This window comes from Typopeltis vanoorti, chromosome 20 (genome assembly GCF_054136105.1).
Source record: "Typopeltis vanoorti isolate ZY-2024b chromosome 20, IOZ_Tvanoo_1.0, whole genome shotgun sequence".
NCBI lineage: Eukaryota > Metazoa > Arthropoda > Arachnida > Uropygi > Thelyphonidae > Typopeltis > Typopeltis vanoorti.
Window position 1 is genome coordinate 20,653,850 of NC_143568.1, and position 16,426 is coordinate 20,670,275.

General features: G+C 35.6%; 1 protein-coding gene across 2 annotated transcripts in view; it reads right to left on the reverse strand.

Annotated features, from left to right (window-relative positions):
- Window positions 1-16,426, reverse strand: part of cora (erythrocyte membrane protein band 4.1 like coracle) — a 316,104-nt gene that overhangs the window by 203,116 nt on the left and 96,562 nt on the right. For both annotated transcript variants that reach the window (XM_090410709.1, XM_090410707.1), the window contains exons 5-6: window positions 15,501-15,576; window positions 599-643 (exon numbers count right to left, since the gene is read on the reverse strand). In XM_090410709.1, the coding sequence (XP_090266835.1) occupies window positions 599-643; window positions 15,501-15,576 (121 nt within the window). The remainder of the gene's footprint in view (window positions 1-598; window positions 644-15,500; window positions 15,577-16,426) is intronic.

The following is a 16,426-nucleotide window of genomic DNA, read 5'->3' on the forward strand; positions in this document are numbered from 1 at the left end:
GGGAGACTGTAGCATCAGCTTGTTCGAGGTTCCGAAGCAAAATTGAAGCTGTGATCGATGCTAATGGTGGTTATTTTGAGTAAATCTTGTTGATAGTATTGTAATTAACTCTGCCTGTAATGTTTTTTTGTCAATTCATTAAATTTAATAGATACAAAGAAGATTTTCTTTTTCCTTACGAAACTGTCAAATTTATCCCGAACACCCTGTATATGACAATGCTGGCCTGGTTGGCCGAGTGGTTAGCATATCCACTCTCCAGTCAAGAGGCTGCAGGTTCGAATCCCAAGTAGGCATGGATGTTTGTGATTGTCTTCCGCCTTCATACATTCATTCACCTAAGTATAGATACACTCTCCCAATATGGACTGGGTCACCATGGGAGTAGTAGATCCTAAACCTCCTGCAATGGGAGAGGCCTTCACTCTGCAGTGGGTAGAAAAATAGGCTGTTTATCATCATATATGACTATATATATATGTGTATATATATATATATGATATCACTCCCTGTAGTTTTAAATTATAAAAAATAAAAATAAATAAAAAAAAGAGTACAAGCTAAGCAAAATTTAAATTTTCATTCAAGCATGACTTACCTGCCAGTGAGAATATCATTTCGAATTTGTAGACATAACAGATACCTAGGGAAGAAAAAAAAATTAAAATTTATAAATTTATTATTATTATTTTTTTTTTGTGACACCCATCATGGGAGGGCACACTACTCTTCTACAAAACTCGACTCCCCTACTTAATCCTCCAACTACACTAATACCATATATTGCACAAATACTTCATATCACAGATGATAAATTTCTGATTAGAGACCTGAGCTCATTGAAAATGAGTATAATTGGTTATACTGATGCAATGAAATAGAAAATGTAGTGAAATAAAAACTCTATTCATTATTTTGAATTCACGACTAGTTTCATTTTTCTAGACTTCACCGGGTGCATAACATAAAAAGAGAACAACAGTTATAAATTAAATTACAAACAGACTGCTGGTATTTGAAGGCATTCTGGATATGACAGTAATTTTGAGTATGTTCAATTGGTATGATCTTGTGCATGCCAAAGTTGGATATCTGAGGAGTAACTAGTGGTGAGCTATAAGGAGCTCGCAGGGACTCGCCCGAGCCCTTTGTTATATTTTTCTCAAATTTGAGAGCCCCTTATTCTTCTTGTTTACTTTTGAAAAAAAAAAAAACAAAAAAAAAAACACAATTTTTTGAAATATATTAAGTGACAAACTCGTACGGTAAACTAACAAAATGATTTTATTAAATAAATATTATAGTTATTGTTACTACCATTTTACAAATAAGAATTCACTTTTAGTAATCACATATAAATAAATAGGACCCCTTGATTGATACCTTTGATTATCACTTGAAGTATAAAAACAAAGAGAAATATAAAGTACTTGAATATTATTGTGTTTAGATAATATTTATTTATTATTCATAGATTGTTTGTCATAAAAACTTCTATCACAAACGAAAGCAATTTATTTTGTTTATAAAAAAATGCGGACTATTTCATGTGTGCGATTATAAAAGATTTTATTCTTATTATATTTTGATAGTAAAAAAATGTTTTTCTTATGTAAGATAAATTAACACAGATAATTGTGTGCAAATATTTGATGTTTAGATCATGAAATATTGGTTTAAAAATGATAGCTTTTACAGGTTGTCCCTTCATACTTTTTGATTGGCATTTGTACACAAGCTGTATTAATAAAAGTTTTTGTGTGAAATACGGCTTTTTTTTGCTCTACGATGTGAGCCCTTTGTGAAACTTTCCATAGCTGACTGTAGGTTAGTATTAAGGTGGACTAGTTTGAGGACAATTTCTGTCAATTCAATAATTCTTTCAAGCTCATCATTGGATCTAAAAATATTTTCTGATTTATTCCAGATCACTGGGTTTGACTGAGTGTGGTGACTCTAGTTCTGCCATTGTGATGTCTCTCACATGCTCCTCTATATGTAGTTCAATGCATTTTTCCATCGGACAAAAATATGGTAAACTGCAGTCACACTAAAGACGGTAAGCACCTGGATATTTTAGGCTGTCATGTTTTGGTTTTGCTGTACCACACAAGGAACAGAGTTTGGTTAGAGGACTAAGAGAAGTGCATGTTTTTTATTTTTTGAGAATTTTGGCTAAATTTGGTGAAATGAAGCTGATATAAGGAATTATGCTCAGAAAAATCTAATTAGATTAATTATATTTTTCTTAGTTAGGACAAGGCTTATAACTGATTTTTTTCAATAACTATTACATTCTGATCTTTCCTTCATTCATCAGTCTAACTAATAAAATCAATAGCTAACTAGATTATTATTATTTTTTTTTTTTGGCAGACTGATTAAACGAATAATAACACTTATAATTTTGTTTTATGACAGACTGATAGCTATAGCAATCTAAAGATAATACTCATTCAGAGAATGAAATTATGGACAACGTTCTAAGTGCAAAAAATATAACTTAAACCTTAACTACAAATAAAAACTCCATAAAAATGAATACATTTTTATCACCAAATATAGAAATGAGGATGGTGGTTTTGATGTACTTTTAATTATTAGTTAATAGATATTTATTGCCTTTACTCAATAATAATTTAATTCACTATCTTGCAAAAAAACCTTCACATTGTTGGGTTCCTGATTTGGGTAATAAAAAAAAATATTGTTTGCACCCCATTCAAGCATTTTTAATTCCAACTAAAGTTGCTTATTTTGTCATGTTTTATAAAAGTTAGTTTAACAAAAGCTTATTAATTACACTTTCACTACTTTAAGCATTTCTTTACCAACAAAGCTGACACAGCAAGATACTATATACAAAGGTGAAACCATAGTATAAAATCTTCTTCCTCGTGTTATCCTGCTTGGTGCAGGGTCTGCTATTTACATGATGTGAACTTTAAGTGACCCCAACTGGCCTGACGTTAGGGGAAATGTATTTATGTCTGTAGATGTGTGTGTGTGTTCACAGGGCCGGTTTGCCTGTGCTGAGGGACAAAAAAAAAAAAAAAAAAAAAAAAAAAAAAAAAAAAAAAACTGAGTTTCTGGGTGAAAAACCCCTCCACCTCCATATGAGACCGGCTAACTCACCTTTAGTCGAAGGAGACCAGGGAAGGGAATTGAACCCAGGTCTTCTATACTGACTGAGTTATGGAGGTTCAAATCCATAGTATACAATAACAAAGAAAAAGTCATCTCTTACCTTTCATCTTTTAAACTACTGTTCACTGATATTGTTGAATTTTATTGATGAATCTAAAGCAGAAGTCAGAATAATCTTTATTACAATGGGAAGAAAACCATCAGGGATGAAATTAAAGGATGCACAGATATCTGTAGGCCTAAGTGACAACCATCAAAATTTATTTACTAATGCCAGAAGTATCAAGAATAGTAGAAGAGGATTGGAGTACTGTCAGTGTGACTTGAAATTATGAGCATTAGTGAAACTTGGTTGACAGAGGATATTGTCACAAAGATAGAAAGTGAATGGTATAATATTTTAAGGAATGGAGAAAGGGGGAGGAATGGAGAGAGAGAGAGAGAAAGCAGAAAGGAGTCTGAATCTGAGATTTTCTGATTCACTGTTTACCGGAAACCTACACATACTGGCCAATATATATACACATAAACTACTACCACCACCCAACACAAAAACTACGTGTCATTAACACACTAAAAAACAGGTTCTTTTCCAGTCAATTCTATGTAAAGTATTCAGGGTTCTTCTTAGGAGTAGGCATATAAGAGTCAAACATCTAAAGGAAGAAGTCATTCTTTTGCATAATACACTGGATGTCATCCAGTTCTAGTGTGTGACCATGAGTGTTGGAGCAGACAACATGAGCACTATTCAGCAAAATTCTGAGATGCAGTATAAAATTAGGTGCTTATCAAGTTCCTTGTGAATGCTATCCCTTTTACTTTAAACAAACAGAATGTTTTGTTGAGAAAAGACTACACAGGAACACCTAATAAATCTGAGAAGTCTGGTTTAGTACAGCAAGAGGCTGCCACTGACCACACAATCTTCTGGTCTAAAACTTGTCTACTTTACTGTTGCCACTTCAAATTTTAGCACATGTTCAAAGAGAGTGCTGAAGCCCTACTACATTCCCAAACATGAAGTATAATATCAGTCTTTCTTTACCTAAAATTTGGGAGTTTAATTTTATTAGTTATAAGCAGTATTTTTTTTTTCTATTTTTTATATCAAATCTTTATATCTACTGTACTTTATTGCACTGGCACATGGTTCATCTCTTTTCATTCATGTTGAAGTTTAAAGAGAGAAAAACACACATATAGAGACAGTGAGATGTGTGTAGTAGAACAGAGTCAACTAGAATGCCCTCCCACAAGGAGTCCTTGGAAGTGTTTATTTATTTAGTTAATAAATTACTATTGCCAATATTTTGCAGAAGCATGTAAACGCAAACACATTAACAGGAAAACAAACACACTCAGAGTATGAAAGGCAGGATCCTACAGTCCTAACTGGCATCCTCTATAGGTGCAGTGTGTCTGCTTTTCATAGTCTGTTTGTATTTGCCTTCCTGCTAGTATGTCTGCATGCATGTATGTGCTTAATTATATTCTCATCCATGAAGATGCCTTGGTGACCAAAGGGAAATATTGGCATAGTAATTTATTAGCTAAATAAATCTGGTTAATAATTATCCCTAGATGTGTGTTTTATCCTTTAAACTTCAACATGAATGATAATTATTATCATCTAAGTATCCATACCAGATTAGCACATATCTTTTGAAATCCACTCTTGTTCTATTTGTTGGATTGCCGCTTCATTGAAGATGATCAGCTAAATTCAGATCAAAATATCTGATTTAATAATGTTTTATTAACTTCTTGTGTTGATATGTTTCAGTAATTGTTTTGTTGAACTTTTGTTTTGTGTTATTGTTTCTGTTTACAAACAGAGGTGGTCACTAGTACTCTACTTTCTTAAACAAAACTGAGATACTACTTATCCTGACATAAACATATTACATCTATAGCCTCTTCAGTCCCAAAAAACTTGGTGCTCTCTTTTCATTCAAAACACCACTCAGCTCCTAACACCTCAAAAATCTTAAATTTGACTGACCTTGGAATATTAGTCTTGCATTAGAAGTGGTGCATTCAAAACCTCTTTATGAATTTTTTACAGTATACAGAAGAGGGCAGTCTGTGTAATAGGTGACTCTTCTCTCACAGACTCCCTCCAGTCACTTTCAAATAGGAATTCTATATTATACTTGACCAAAATTTATATTATTTTAATCCTTTACACATGCATAAGCAAACAAAGTTTGCACAAGTTGGAAGTTTTTTCACTTGGTTATACTATAAATTAAAGATACCAAGAAATTATATACTTGGTTTAATCCTTCATCCAAGTGTAAGCAAACAAAGTTTGCGCATGAAGTATTTTCAAGACTGGGGCAACTCGTGGTAAAGGTAGTATGACTTCACATCACTTGCCTTAGTATCCCATAATGCAAAGTAGAAATCATACCACCTTTACCACGAGTTGCCCTAGTCCTGAAAATACTTCATGCACAAACTTTGTTTGCTTACACTTGGATAAAGGATTAAACCAAGTGTATAATTTCTTGGTATCGTTAATTTATAGTATAATCAAGTGAAAAAACTTCCAAAAACCTTTCTCTAATCCAGAGCAATTTAATAATAAGCTGTGGCACCTTTTGGCAACTAGTATAGGAAAATAGACTTCCCACTGAAGAGACCTCAAAATAAAGGTCGAAATAATTGGTAGTTTGATTCCGGGAGAGCAGAGTTTTTGCTCTCTTAAGGTTTCTTCCAGAATTTTGCTCACCGGGGGGGGGGGAGTGTTTGCCCTGAGAGCAATTTGAGTCTCCGGGGAAAGTGTAAGTATATTCCGGCATGGCCCGTGTGGGGCCTTGTCGGTGGATGCTTTTCCTTGAAATATGTATGAGCAGTTGTGCTCAGTGGTAGGGTGAGCCTGTCACTGAACGGAACCAACGCTGAGTTGGACGATCCTTCAGTCACTCATTTTGAGTGGTCAGAAGGATCACCTAATTTTTAGAAAGACCCTTTACCTAAACAGAAGTTGAAACAGGTTGCCTTAGTATCCCATAAATCTGGTTATGGGATACTAAGGCAATCTGGTCTGGGTAGTGACCCTTCCCATAATGCATAGCATTAGACATGTCTGCAAGGAGATGTGCTTTGCATTATGGGATACTAAGGCAGGTGATGTGAAGTCATACCACCTTTACCACGAGTTGTCCCAGTCCTGAAAATACTTCAGGTGCAAACTTTGTTTGCTTACACTTGGATAAAGGATTAAACCAAGTATATAATTTCTTGGTATCTTTAATTTAAAGTTTGCATATGAAGTATCTTCACAACTTCTCCACTTGTATATATAAGCCTATGACTTCACATCAACTAATTGGTTCATTGAGTCAAACCAATAGCTACAGCAGTATTCAAGATAATAATAAACAGTAATAAAGTGATAAATTAGTAAATAACGTATTTTGCACAAAAAAGTAAATTTTGGATTATACAGATTTTGGAGATTTAAGTGTATCAAAAGTAAGGATAATGTTCTTGACAAAACCAGGTGACCATCGCTCATACCTGTCACTCTGAACATATCTCCTCATCTGGAACATCAAGGAGATTTCAATTTGATATCACTCCTCTCGAAGAATTTAGTTTTTTCTGATTGTTGCAGATATAATGAAATTGGATGTTTCCAGAGAATATCACCAAAACATAGTTTCTTGGGGTGCTTAAGGGTCAAAGCTGTATAACTGAGAGGAGACCTCCACATAGCCTTTAAAGGAATTCGGAGAACAGAACAGGGCTTTTGACCTAATGTCCAGTACTCACCTTCTCGTGGTGCACCCTGTTAAGTATCTACTTCGATATTGAACAAACTAGGATGGGATGGCAATTTGGGATTTAGCCAACCAAATTGTATTCTTATTGGTTAAACCAAAGTAAAAAAATGATGGTACAACATGACAAAATTTCATGCTGGCTGGGGCGTCGCCCGGTTAAACAAAGCCCCTGTTGTTTTCGCCAGGGAACCAGGGCGAACAGCGAAAAGTCGGCTACTGGAACAATCTGAAAACAAACCCTAACTCAACAACACCAGAGTTAAAGATTGGTACTATCAACATAAGAAGCCTGAATGGCAAAGAAATGGAGCTAGCTGAGGAATTAGATTAATTACCAGATCGACATAATAGGGGTGACTGAAACAAAAAAAAGACAAAATCTGGTGAAATCTTTCTGAGCAATAAATATAAAATGTTATATTCAGGCAATGACAATCAAGGAAAAGAAGGAGTAGCCATAGTATTCAACACAAAATAAGAGGCTAATCTTCTTGAATGGCAGTCAGTCTCAAGTAGAGTAATGTGGGCAAATGTGAGAATGGGGAACTGCACAATGAGACTTATTTGTGCCTATGGTCCCACAGAAAGTTCTACTAAGGTACAAGTGGAGGAATTTTTTGAGGCTTTAGAGAAAGCTACTGACAGAATGAAAAAGGAAAAGTTGATCCTTGTTGGGGAGCTAAATAGCAGAGTAGGAAATGATTGTGAGACATACAGAAATATTTTGGAAAAATTTGGAGAAAAGAGCAAAGCTAATAATAATGGCAAATATCTGTTGGATTTCTGCTCAGGACATGAACTGGTTATTACTAACACCATGTTCCAACATAAAAATGTGCACAAATTTACATGGAGAGAAGAGGCAAGGAATAAGAAAAGTCTCATTGACTATGTTATTGTTGATAGTGATGTTTTCTCCCTGGTGCAGGACACCAGAGTGTACAGAGGATTTGAAATTGGAAGTGATCACTATTTGGTCTTGAGCAGGATAAAATTGAATTTCATATTGAAAAGAATGACATGTAAGAAAGTTGAGCAACTCTCAGATGTGAACTGTAGACTAAAATACACAAAGATTATTGAAGAAAAAATGAAAGAGTTTGAGAACAGAAATCAAACCTGGGAGATTCAGTGGCAAGCCTTGAAGAATATCCTGATTGATTCAGCCAGAGAGGCATGTGGTGAGATTGTCTGCAAGGATAGAAAAATCAGAACGCCATGGTGGAAACAGGAAGTTAAAGAGGAAGTGAAGGAAAAGAAGAAAGCATATAAAAGTTCCTGGCAAATAAGTCAGCTTGTGCTCTTAGAGAATACAGAGACAAATGTAAGAAAGCTAAACACTGTGTAAAACTAGCTAAACAAAAGTGATGGGAGGACTTTGGCAAGAACATAGAAAATAAATATCAAGAAAGCAGCAAAATATTCTGAACGTTATTGAAGAAGCATCGAAATGGAGGAAAGAGTGCTGAAAAAGGAGTTAGAGATGGGTGACATGAAAACAGGAGAAAAAGATATTCTTGAAGTATGGAGTAATTACTTTGAAAAATTGCTAAATGAAACTAGCAGCGATAGCACAGTGGTAAAAAACACTCAACAGGCATACAGTCAGGAATACATATCCATACTTGAAGTAGAAAAAGCCATCAAAGGCATGAAATGTGGAAAGGCATCAGGAGTAGATGATATTTGACCAGAAATGCTGAAGTATGATGGTATAAAAGTCTTACAGTGGCTGCACTGCATAGTTCAGAAGGCCTATACAGAGGGACGAATTCCTGATGATTGGAGTAGAGCTCTCATAGTACCCATATATAAAAAGGGAAATAAAACTGAATGTGAGAATTACAGAGGTATTTCCCTACTGAGTGTGATCTATGCAAGTATACTTGAGAAATGGTTGAGAAGAATTGTGGAAGCAAAGCTTGGTGAAGAACATGCTGGATTCAGGCCAAATAGAGGCTGTCAGGATCAGATATTCACTTTACGACAAATAGTCGAGAAAGCATGGGAATATAACAAAGATCTGTATTCAAGTTTTGTCGATTTGGAAAAGGCATATGACAAGGTGCCAAGAGAGAAGCTATTCAATACGCTACAGTTATATGGTGTCAATAGGGCATTATATCAAGCAATACTTACTCTTTATTTGAGTTGTAAGTCAGCAGTTAGAATTGAAGGAAGTACAAGATGGTTTAATGTTAAATCTGGTGTGAGACAAGGATGTACATTATCCCCTCTGTTATTCATTATCTATATGGATTACATTATGAACGAAAGTGGTATTAAACATGATATCAAAATTGGAGATGTTAATGTCAGCTCTTTGCTTTATGCAGATGATGTTATACTTCTAAATAAATCCGGATAACAACTTATAACAGATAATAACGGATAATAATAACTTATGGATCTGAGAGCTGGGTCAGAAGTAAAACACTTGACCAAAGACTAGAGACCGCAGATATGAGTCCTGAGAAAGATTATAGGTGTGAACAGATGGCATCAATGGCAATATCATATTAAAAACGAGGATATTAGAAATAACTTGACATTGTCAGCATCTAGGAACGCGTTAGCAGCACTAATCTCAGGTGGTATGGTCACTTGAACAGAATGGGCAAAGAAAGATTAGCAAAACAAGTGTTCTCTGCCAGGTTGGCAGCAAAACGACCCAGAGGAAGACCAAGATATAGGTGGATTGATACAGTACAAAGTACCTTAGACGATAGAAATATAAGATCTGATAATGTTGGAGTCTTGACAAGTAACAGACTGATTTGGAGGAAAATTGTAGATAGGAAGTTAGTAATGATGTAATTTTTTTCATGTAGTACTATCATATCCTGTACACCCCTTGAGGGTACATGGCAGGAATTTGATGATGATGATGACATAGTTTCTTAACTATAATAAATTTAGTTTAATCCTTTATCCAAGTGCAAGCAAACAAAGTTTGCACCTGAAAATATCTTCAGGACTGAGGTAAAGTGGTGCAACACCAGACAACTCGAGCAAGGTGGACCTGGCTCTCATCACTCCTTGTCTCAGTATCTCCCATAATGCAAAGCACATCTCCTTGCAGATATGTATACTGCTATGCATTAAGGGAAGGGCCAGGAGTGATGAGAGCTTGGTGCACCTTTACTCGGAGTTTCCTGGTGTAGCGCTGCCTTACCTCAGTCCTGAAGATATTTTCATGCGCAAACTTTATTTCCTTACACTTGGATAAAGGATTAAACTAAATTTATTATAGTCTAACCAAGTGCAAAATAAACTTCCAATAGTTTCTTAACTGTTTTAGGAGATCCTGCAGGTTCTTCTAAACCCTTCTGAGTAAAGAAGGGTCACATTTTTCCTATTCCCTGTTGCATGTATGACAAAGAAACACTACATTTATACTGGTGTCTTTTGTTTATTCTTCTGCTATCAAATGATGTATGCATGGCTGTATCTGTGCATGGCTGGAATCTTATGAAGTTCCCCCTGAAAAATTTAAGGATAAAAGATTCCTACTAAAGATTTTTTTGTTTTTGGTGGCAGAGCTTCCAACCTACCACGCAGCTATGGCACCAAACATAAAATGCTACACATTGACACCCACTTCCTGCAAACAATGATTACATTACACTCTGGAGTGGAATGACAGGACTACCTTGGATGCTATACTGTTACCACAGTTAGCATTGAGTGCTATCCCCCAGATCATGAAGTAGGAGACAGTCTGATAATGAAGACTTCAATACCAGTGACTCTTATAGGTAAGGCTACCAAGCCAAATGATCCTGATCAGGCCATCTAGGACTGCCTATCTTGCTGAAGCAGAGGCCAAAGTAGTGCAAGACTATCAGACCTCCCCCCCTTTACAGATGTCCATAGTCACACTGCATGGTAAACTAAGTGGCAGGGCACTGGAACACAGTGATGGTTTTCTGGAAGACAGAATAGTAAAAAAAAAAAAATGCCTCAGCAGAAGTAGAGTGAAGAATATAGAAAGAAAAACAAAGAAAAAGAGGAAGAATAAAATGAAACAGTGCCATCACTGGGAGGTCTCCTCCACTACGAAGAGGTGCATGCCCCATGTAGAGGAGACTGACTCAGATCCATAATGCAAAAACATTATGGAAAGGGCCACTACCCAGACCAATGTGAAATGAACACCATCTAAATACAAACAGACCAGTCATAAAGATACTTCATGTAAGAACTTTGTCTGTGCACACCTGGGTCAGGGATTAAAATACAAATATAATTTATTGTCAGGAATGCCTATTTTTTAAATAGGCATTCATAGTGTTGATCCACTGAACTAGTCACTACCATTCCTCCAATTTCCTCTAATCATATATGAAGAGCCATTAACAGTTCATATATAGTTCAACTCCAAACATATCCACTCAACTTTTCATCATCATCAAATTCCTGCATGTACCCTCAAGGGGTGTACAGGATATAACAGTACTACATGAAAAAAAATTACATCATTACTAACTTCCTATCTACAAGTTTCCTCCAAATCAGTCTGTTACTTGTCAAGACTCCAACATTATCTGATCTTATATTTCTATCGTCTAAGGCACTTTGTACTGTATCAATCCACCTACATCTTGGTCTTCCTCTGGGTTGTTTTGCTGCCAACCTGGCAGAGAAGAGTTGTTATTTGTTATTCTTCCCTCTTTCGTTCTGTTTAAGAGACCATACCACCTGAGATTAGCTCTGCTAACGCATTCCTGGATGTTGACAATGTCAAGTTCTTTCCTAATAACCTCGTTTTTAATATGATATTGCCATTGATGCCATCTGTTCATGCCTATAATCTTTCTCAGGACTCTCATATCTGCAGTCTCTAGTCTTTGGTCAAGTGTTTTACTTCTGATCCAGCTCTTAGATCCATAAGTTAAAACTGGTTTGAACACTGTCTTGTATACAGCTAATTTAGTGTTCCGACTATTTCTCTCTTATTCCATATGAATTTATTCAATTGACTTCCAACCATGCCAGCTTTGCTGATTCTGTTGTCTATTTCTATATTTAATTTACCATCTTCACTAAAAATCGTGCCTAAGTAGCTGAAATGTTTCACTTGTTCCACAGGTTCTCCATTCACAACACAGTTGACATTTTCAATGATTCTGCCTATTTTCATTGTCTTTGTCTTTTTATTGCTGACCTTCATACCATATCTATTACAACAGCTATTCAATTTAGTCAGAGAATCTTGCAGACTTGTAGCGGATTTATTTAGAAGTATAACATCATCTGCATAAAGCAAAGAGCTGACATTAACATCTCCAATTTTGATATCATGTTTAATACCACTTTCCTTCATAATGTGATCCATAAAGATAATGAATAACAGAGGGGATAATGTACATCCTTGTCTCACACCAGATTTAACATTAAACCATCTTCCTGTACTTCCTTCAATTCTAACTGCTGACTTACAACTCAAATAAAGACTAAGTATTGCTTGATATAATGCCTCATTGACACCATATAACTGTAGCGTATTGAATAGCTTCTCTCTTGGCACCTTATCATATGCCTTTTCCAAATCGACAAAACTTAAATACAGATCTCTGTTATATTCCCATGCTTTCTCGACTATTTGTCGTAAAGTGAATATCTGATCCTGACAGCCTCTATTTGGCTTGAATCCAGCTTGTTCTTCACCAAGCTTTTCTTCCACAATTCTTCTCAACCGTTTCTCAAGTATACTTGCACAGATCACACTCAGTAGGGAAATACCTCTGTAATTCTCACATTCAGTTTTATTTCCCTTTTTATATATGGGTACTATGAGAGCTCTACTCCAATCATCAGGAATTCGTCCCTCTGTCCAGGCTTTCTGAACTATGGAGTGCAGCCACTGTAAGACTCTTATACCACCATACTTCAGCATTTCTGGTCGAATATCATCTACCCCTTCTGCCTTTCCACATTTCAAGCCTTTGATGGCTTTTTCTACTTCAAGTATGGATACGTATTCCTGACCTATTCCTACATGCCTCATCATTGTTTTTTACCACTGTGCTGTCATCACTGCTTGTTTCATTTAGCAGTTTTTCAAAGTAATTACTCCATACTTCAAGGATATCTTTTTCTCCCGTTTTCATGTCACCTTTATCATATCTAACTCCTTTTATAGCACTCTTTCCTCCATTCCTAAGCTTCTTCAACAACCTCCAGAATATTTTGCCACCTTCTTGATATTTATTTTCTATATTCTTGCCAAACTCTTCCCATGACTTTTGTTTAGCTAATTTTACACACTGTTTAGCATTCTGTCCTATTTGACAGGAACTTTTGATATGCTTTCTTCTTTTCCTTCACTGCCTCTTTAACTTCCTGTGTCCACCAGGGAGTTCTGATTTTTTTATCCTTGCAGACAACCTCACCACATGCCTCTCTGGCAGAGAGGCATGTGGTGAGGTTGCAAGGATAAGTCAACTAAAGCTGACTTATTTGACAGGAACTTTTGATATGCTTTCTTCTTTTCCTTCACTGCCTCTTTAACTTCCTGTGTCCATCAGGGAGTTCTGATTTTTTTATCCTTGCAGACAACCTCACCACATGCCTCTCTGGCAGAATCAATCAATGTGTTCTTCAAGGCTTGCCACTGAATCTCCAAGGCTTGATTCCTGTTCTCAAACTCTTTCATTTTTTCTTCAATAATCTTTGTGTATTTTAGTCTACAGTTCACATCTGAGAGCTGCTCAACTTTTATTCACTTTAATATTTTCTTACATGCTATTCTTTTCAATATGAAATTCAATTTTATCCTGCTCAAGACTAAATAGTGATCACTTCCAATTTCAAATCCTCTGTACACTCTGGTGTCCTGCAGCAGGGAGAAAACATCACTATCAATAATAACATAGTCAATGAGATTTTTCTTATTCCTTGCCTCTTCTCTCCATGTGAATTTGTGCACATTTTTATGTTGGAACATGGTGTTAGTAATAACCAGTCCATGTCCTGAGCAGAAATCCAACAGATATTTGCCATTATTATTAGCTTTGCTCTTTTCTCCAAATTTTCCCAAATTATTTTTGTATGTCTCACAATCATTTCCTACTCTGCTATTTAGATCCCCAACAAGTACCAACTTTTCCTTTTTCATTGTGTCAGTTGCTTTTTCTAAAGCCTCAAAAAATTCCTCCACTTCTACCTTAGTAGAACCTTCTGTGGGACCATAGGCACAAATAAGTCTCATTGTGCAGTTCCCCATTCTCACATTTTCCCACATTACTCTACTTGAGACTGACTGCCATTCAAGAAGATTAGCCTCGTATTTTGTGTTGAATACTATGGCTACTCCTTCTTTTCCTTGATTGTCATTACCTGAATATAACATTTTGTATTTATTGCTCAGAAAGATCTCACCAGTTTTTGTCTTTTTTGTTTCAGTCACCCCTATTATGTCGATCTGGTACTTAATCTAATTCCTCAGCTAGCTCCATTTCTTTGCCATTCAGGCTTCTTATGTTGATAGTACCAATCTTTAACTCTGGTGTTGTTAAATTAGGGTTTGTTTTCAGATTTGTTCCAGTAGCTGACTTTTCGCTGTTCGCCCTGGTTCCCTGGCGAAAACAACGGGGCCTTGTTGAACCGGGCGACACCCCAGCCGGCATGAAATTTTGTCATGTTGTACCATCATTTTTTATTTTGGTTTGACCAATAAGAATACAATTTGTCGGCTAAATCCCAAATTGCCAGCCCATCGCCGTTCGTTCAGTATCCAAATAAATACCCAACAGGGTGCACCACGAGAAGGTGAGGATTGGATATTAGGTCAGAAACCCTGGTCGGTTCTCCGCATTCCTTTAAAGGCTATGTGGAGGTCTCCTCTCAGTTATACAGCTCTGACCCTTAAGCACTCCCAACAATTCATCTTCTTTCTTAATTCCTTCTGCCACTGTTCATTAGAACAGCCTTGCTGAAACTCTTTTTATTAGTGAAAAAAAACAGGCTAGGGAAGACCTTTCAGCTCGACTTCCTGGCCACAAATAGTACTTGTTGTATTATAGGTTTTGTGACCTCTCATGTGAGGTTAATACAAAAAAAATAATAATAATAATTAATAAATAAATAAAAAGGGTGGAAAAAATAAGAAAAAGAAAATAGAAAATTACACAGTAAATTGTGGTGGGTGACCAAGTGAACAGTATTCCATTTCCTAACCAATGGGTCATTGAATACTACTTACTGGAGGTCTAAAGTGCATTGATTTGTATGTTATCTAACCTTTATAATACTAATCTACAATAAGTTTATTTTAATTATCATAATACTAATCTACAATAAGCTTTCTTTAATGAAAATAAAAAAGCAGTGTATGGTTATAAAAGAAAAGAAAAAACCAAATCAATAGATTACTTGATAAATTTAAGAAAATGACAACTTGATTGCTTTAACAAACTGCAAATAATATACTTAAGGCAGAAAAGAAATAAGAAAACCAACAATTTTTTTGTTTGTTTGTTTTCTTATACTGAAAATAGACCAACCATTCAAAATTAAAAGAATTTAGTCAATTATACAAGAAAGAGATAAAAATACCTTGTTATATCTTCTTGAAGTTGGGAGGGATCAGGTGGATAAAACTTCACTTCAAAACCAAATACCCAAGGACCACCTGGAATTGAAGGTATACCTTTATATCTGTGATAAAGCATAACTGCATGCAACTAGAAAACAATAAAATTTATTACAATAAATGTTAGCAGTTAAATTACTGATCATAGAATTAAACATCCCATTCCATGGCCTATCATGACCAAGTAACTTGGCATGCCATACCTAATTTACATTATAAAGCAGCATTTTCCAAACTTTCAGTACCTACATACCCCTATCATGAAAAATGGAACTTGGAAGAACTTTTAATATTTCATTCCAACATGAATAATTACAAAGGTATTTATTTTTTAATATTTGCATCATAATAAATGAATGGTTAACACTCATTACTTTCATTACAAATATCTTATCCTGATGCATCAACACATGTTCTTTTTCACAGTTACCACAATCACTTTCGCTTCTTCAATATTTTCTATTGCCTATTTCAGACATTACATTGTTTTTAACCAGTGATTAATAAAAAAGTGTTTAATAAATTGGCAGTGTGGGTAAAGGACAACGATTTTCAATTTAATGTTGCAAAATGTAAGGTAATAATGCACTTTTAAGATGAAAAGATTACATGCTTTGTATCATATTGATGGTACTGGATTACAGGAAACTGATGAGGCTAAGAATCTGGAGGAGATGGTGAACAGAGATTTGAAGTTCAGAGGACATAACTGGATTACAGGAAATTGATGAGGCTAGGAATCTGGAGGAGATGGTGGACAGAGATTTGAAGTTCAGAGGACATAATGCAAGGATGGAGCCTCTATAGCTCAGTTGGTTTAGACAAGCCCTCTGGTGAGAAAGACCCAGGTTTGAACATAAGGAAACTTTATGTGTTTTCAATCAAATGG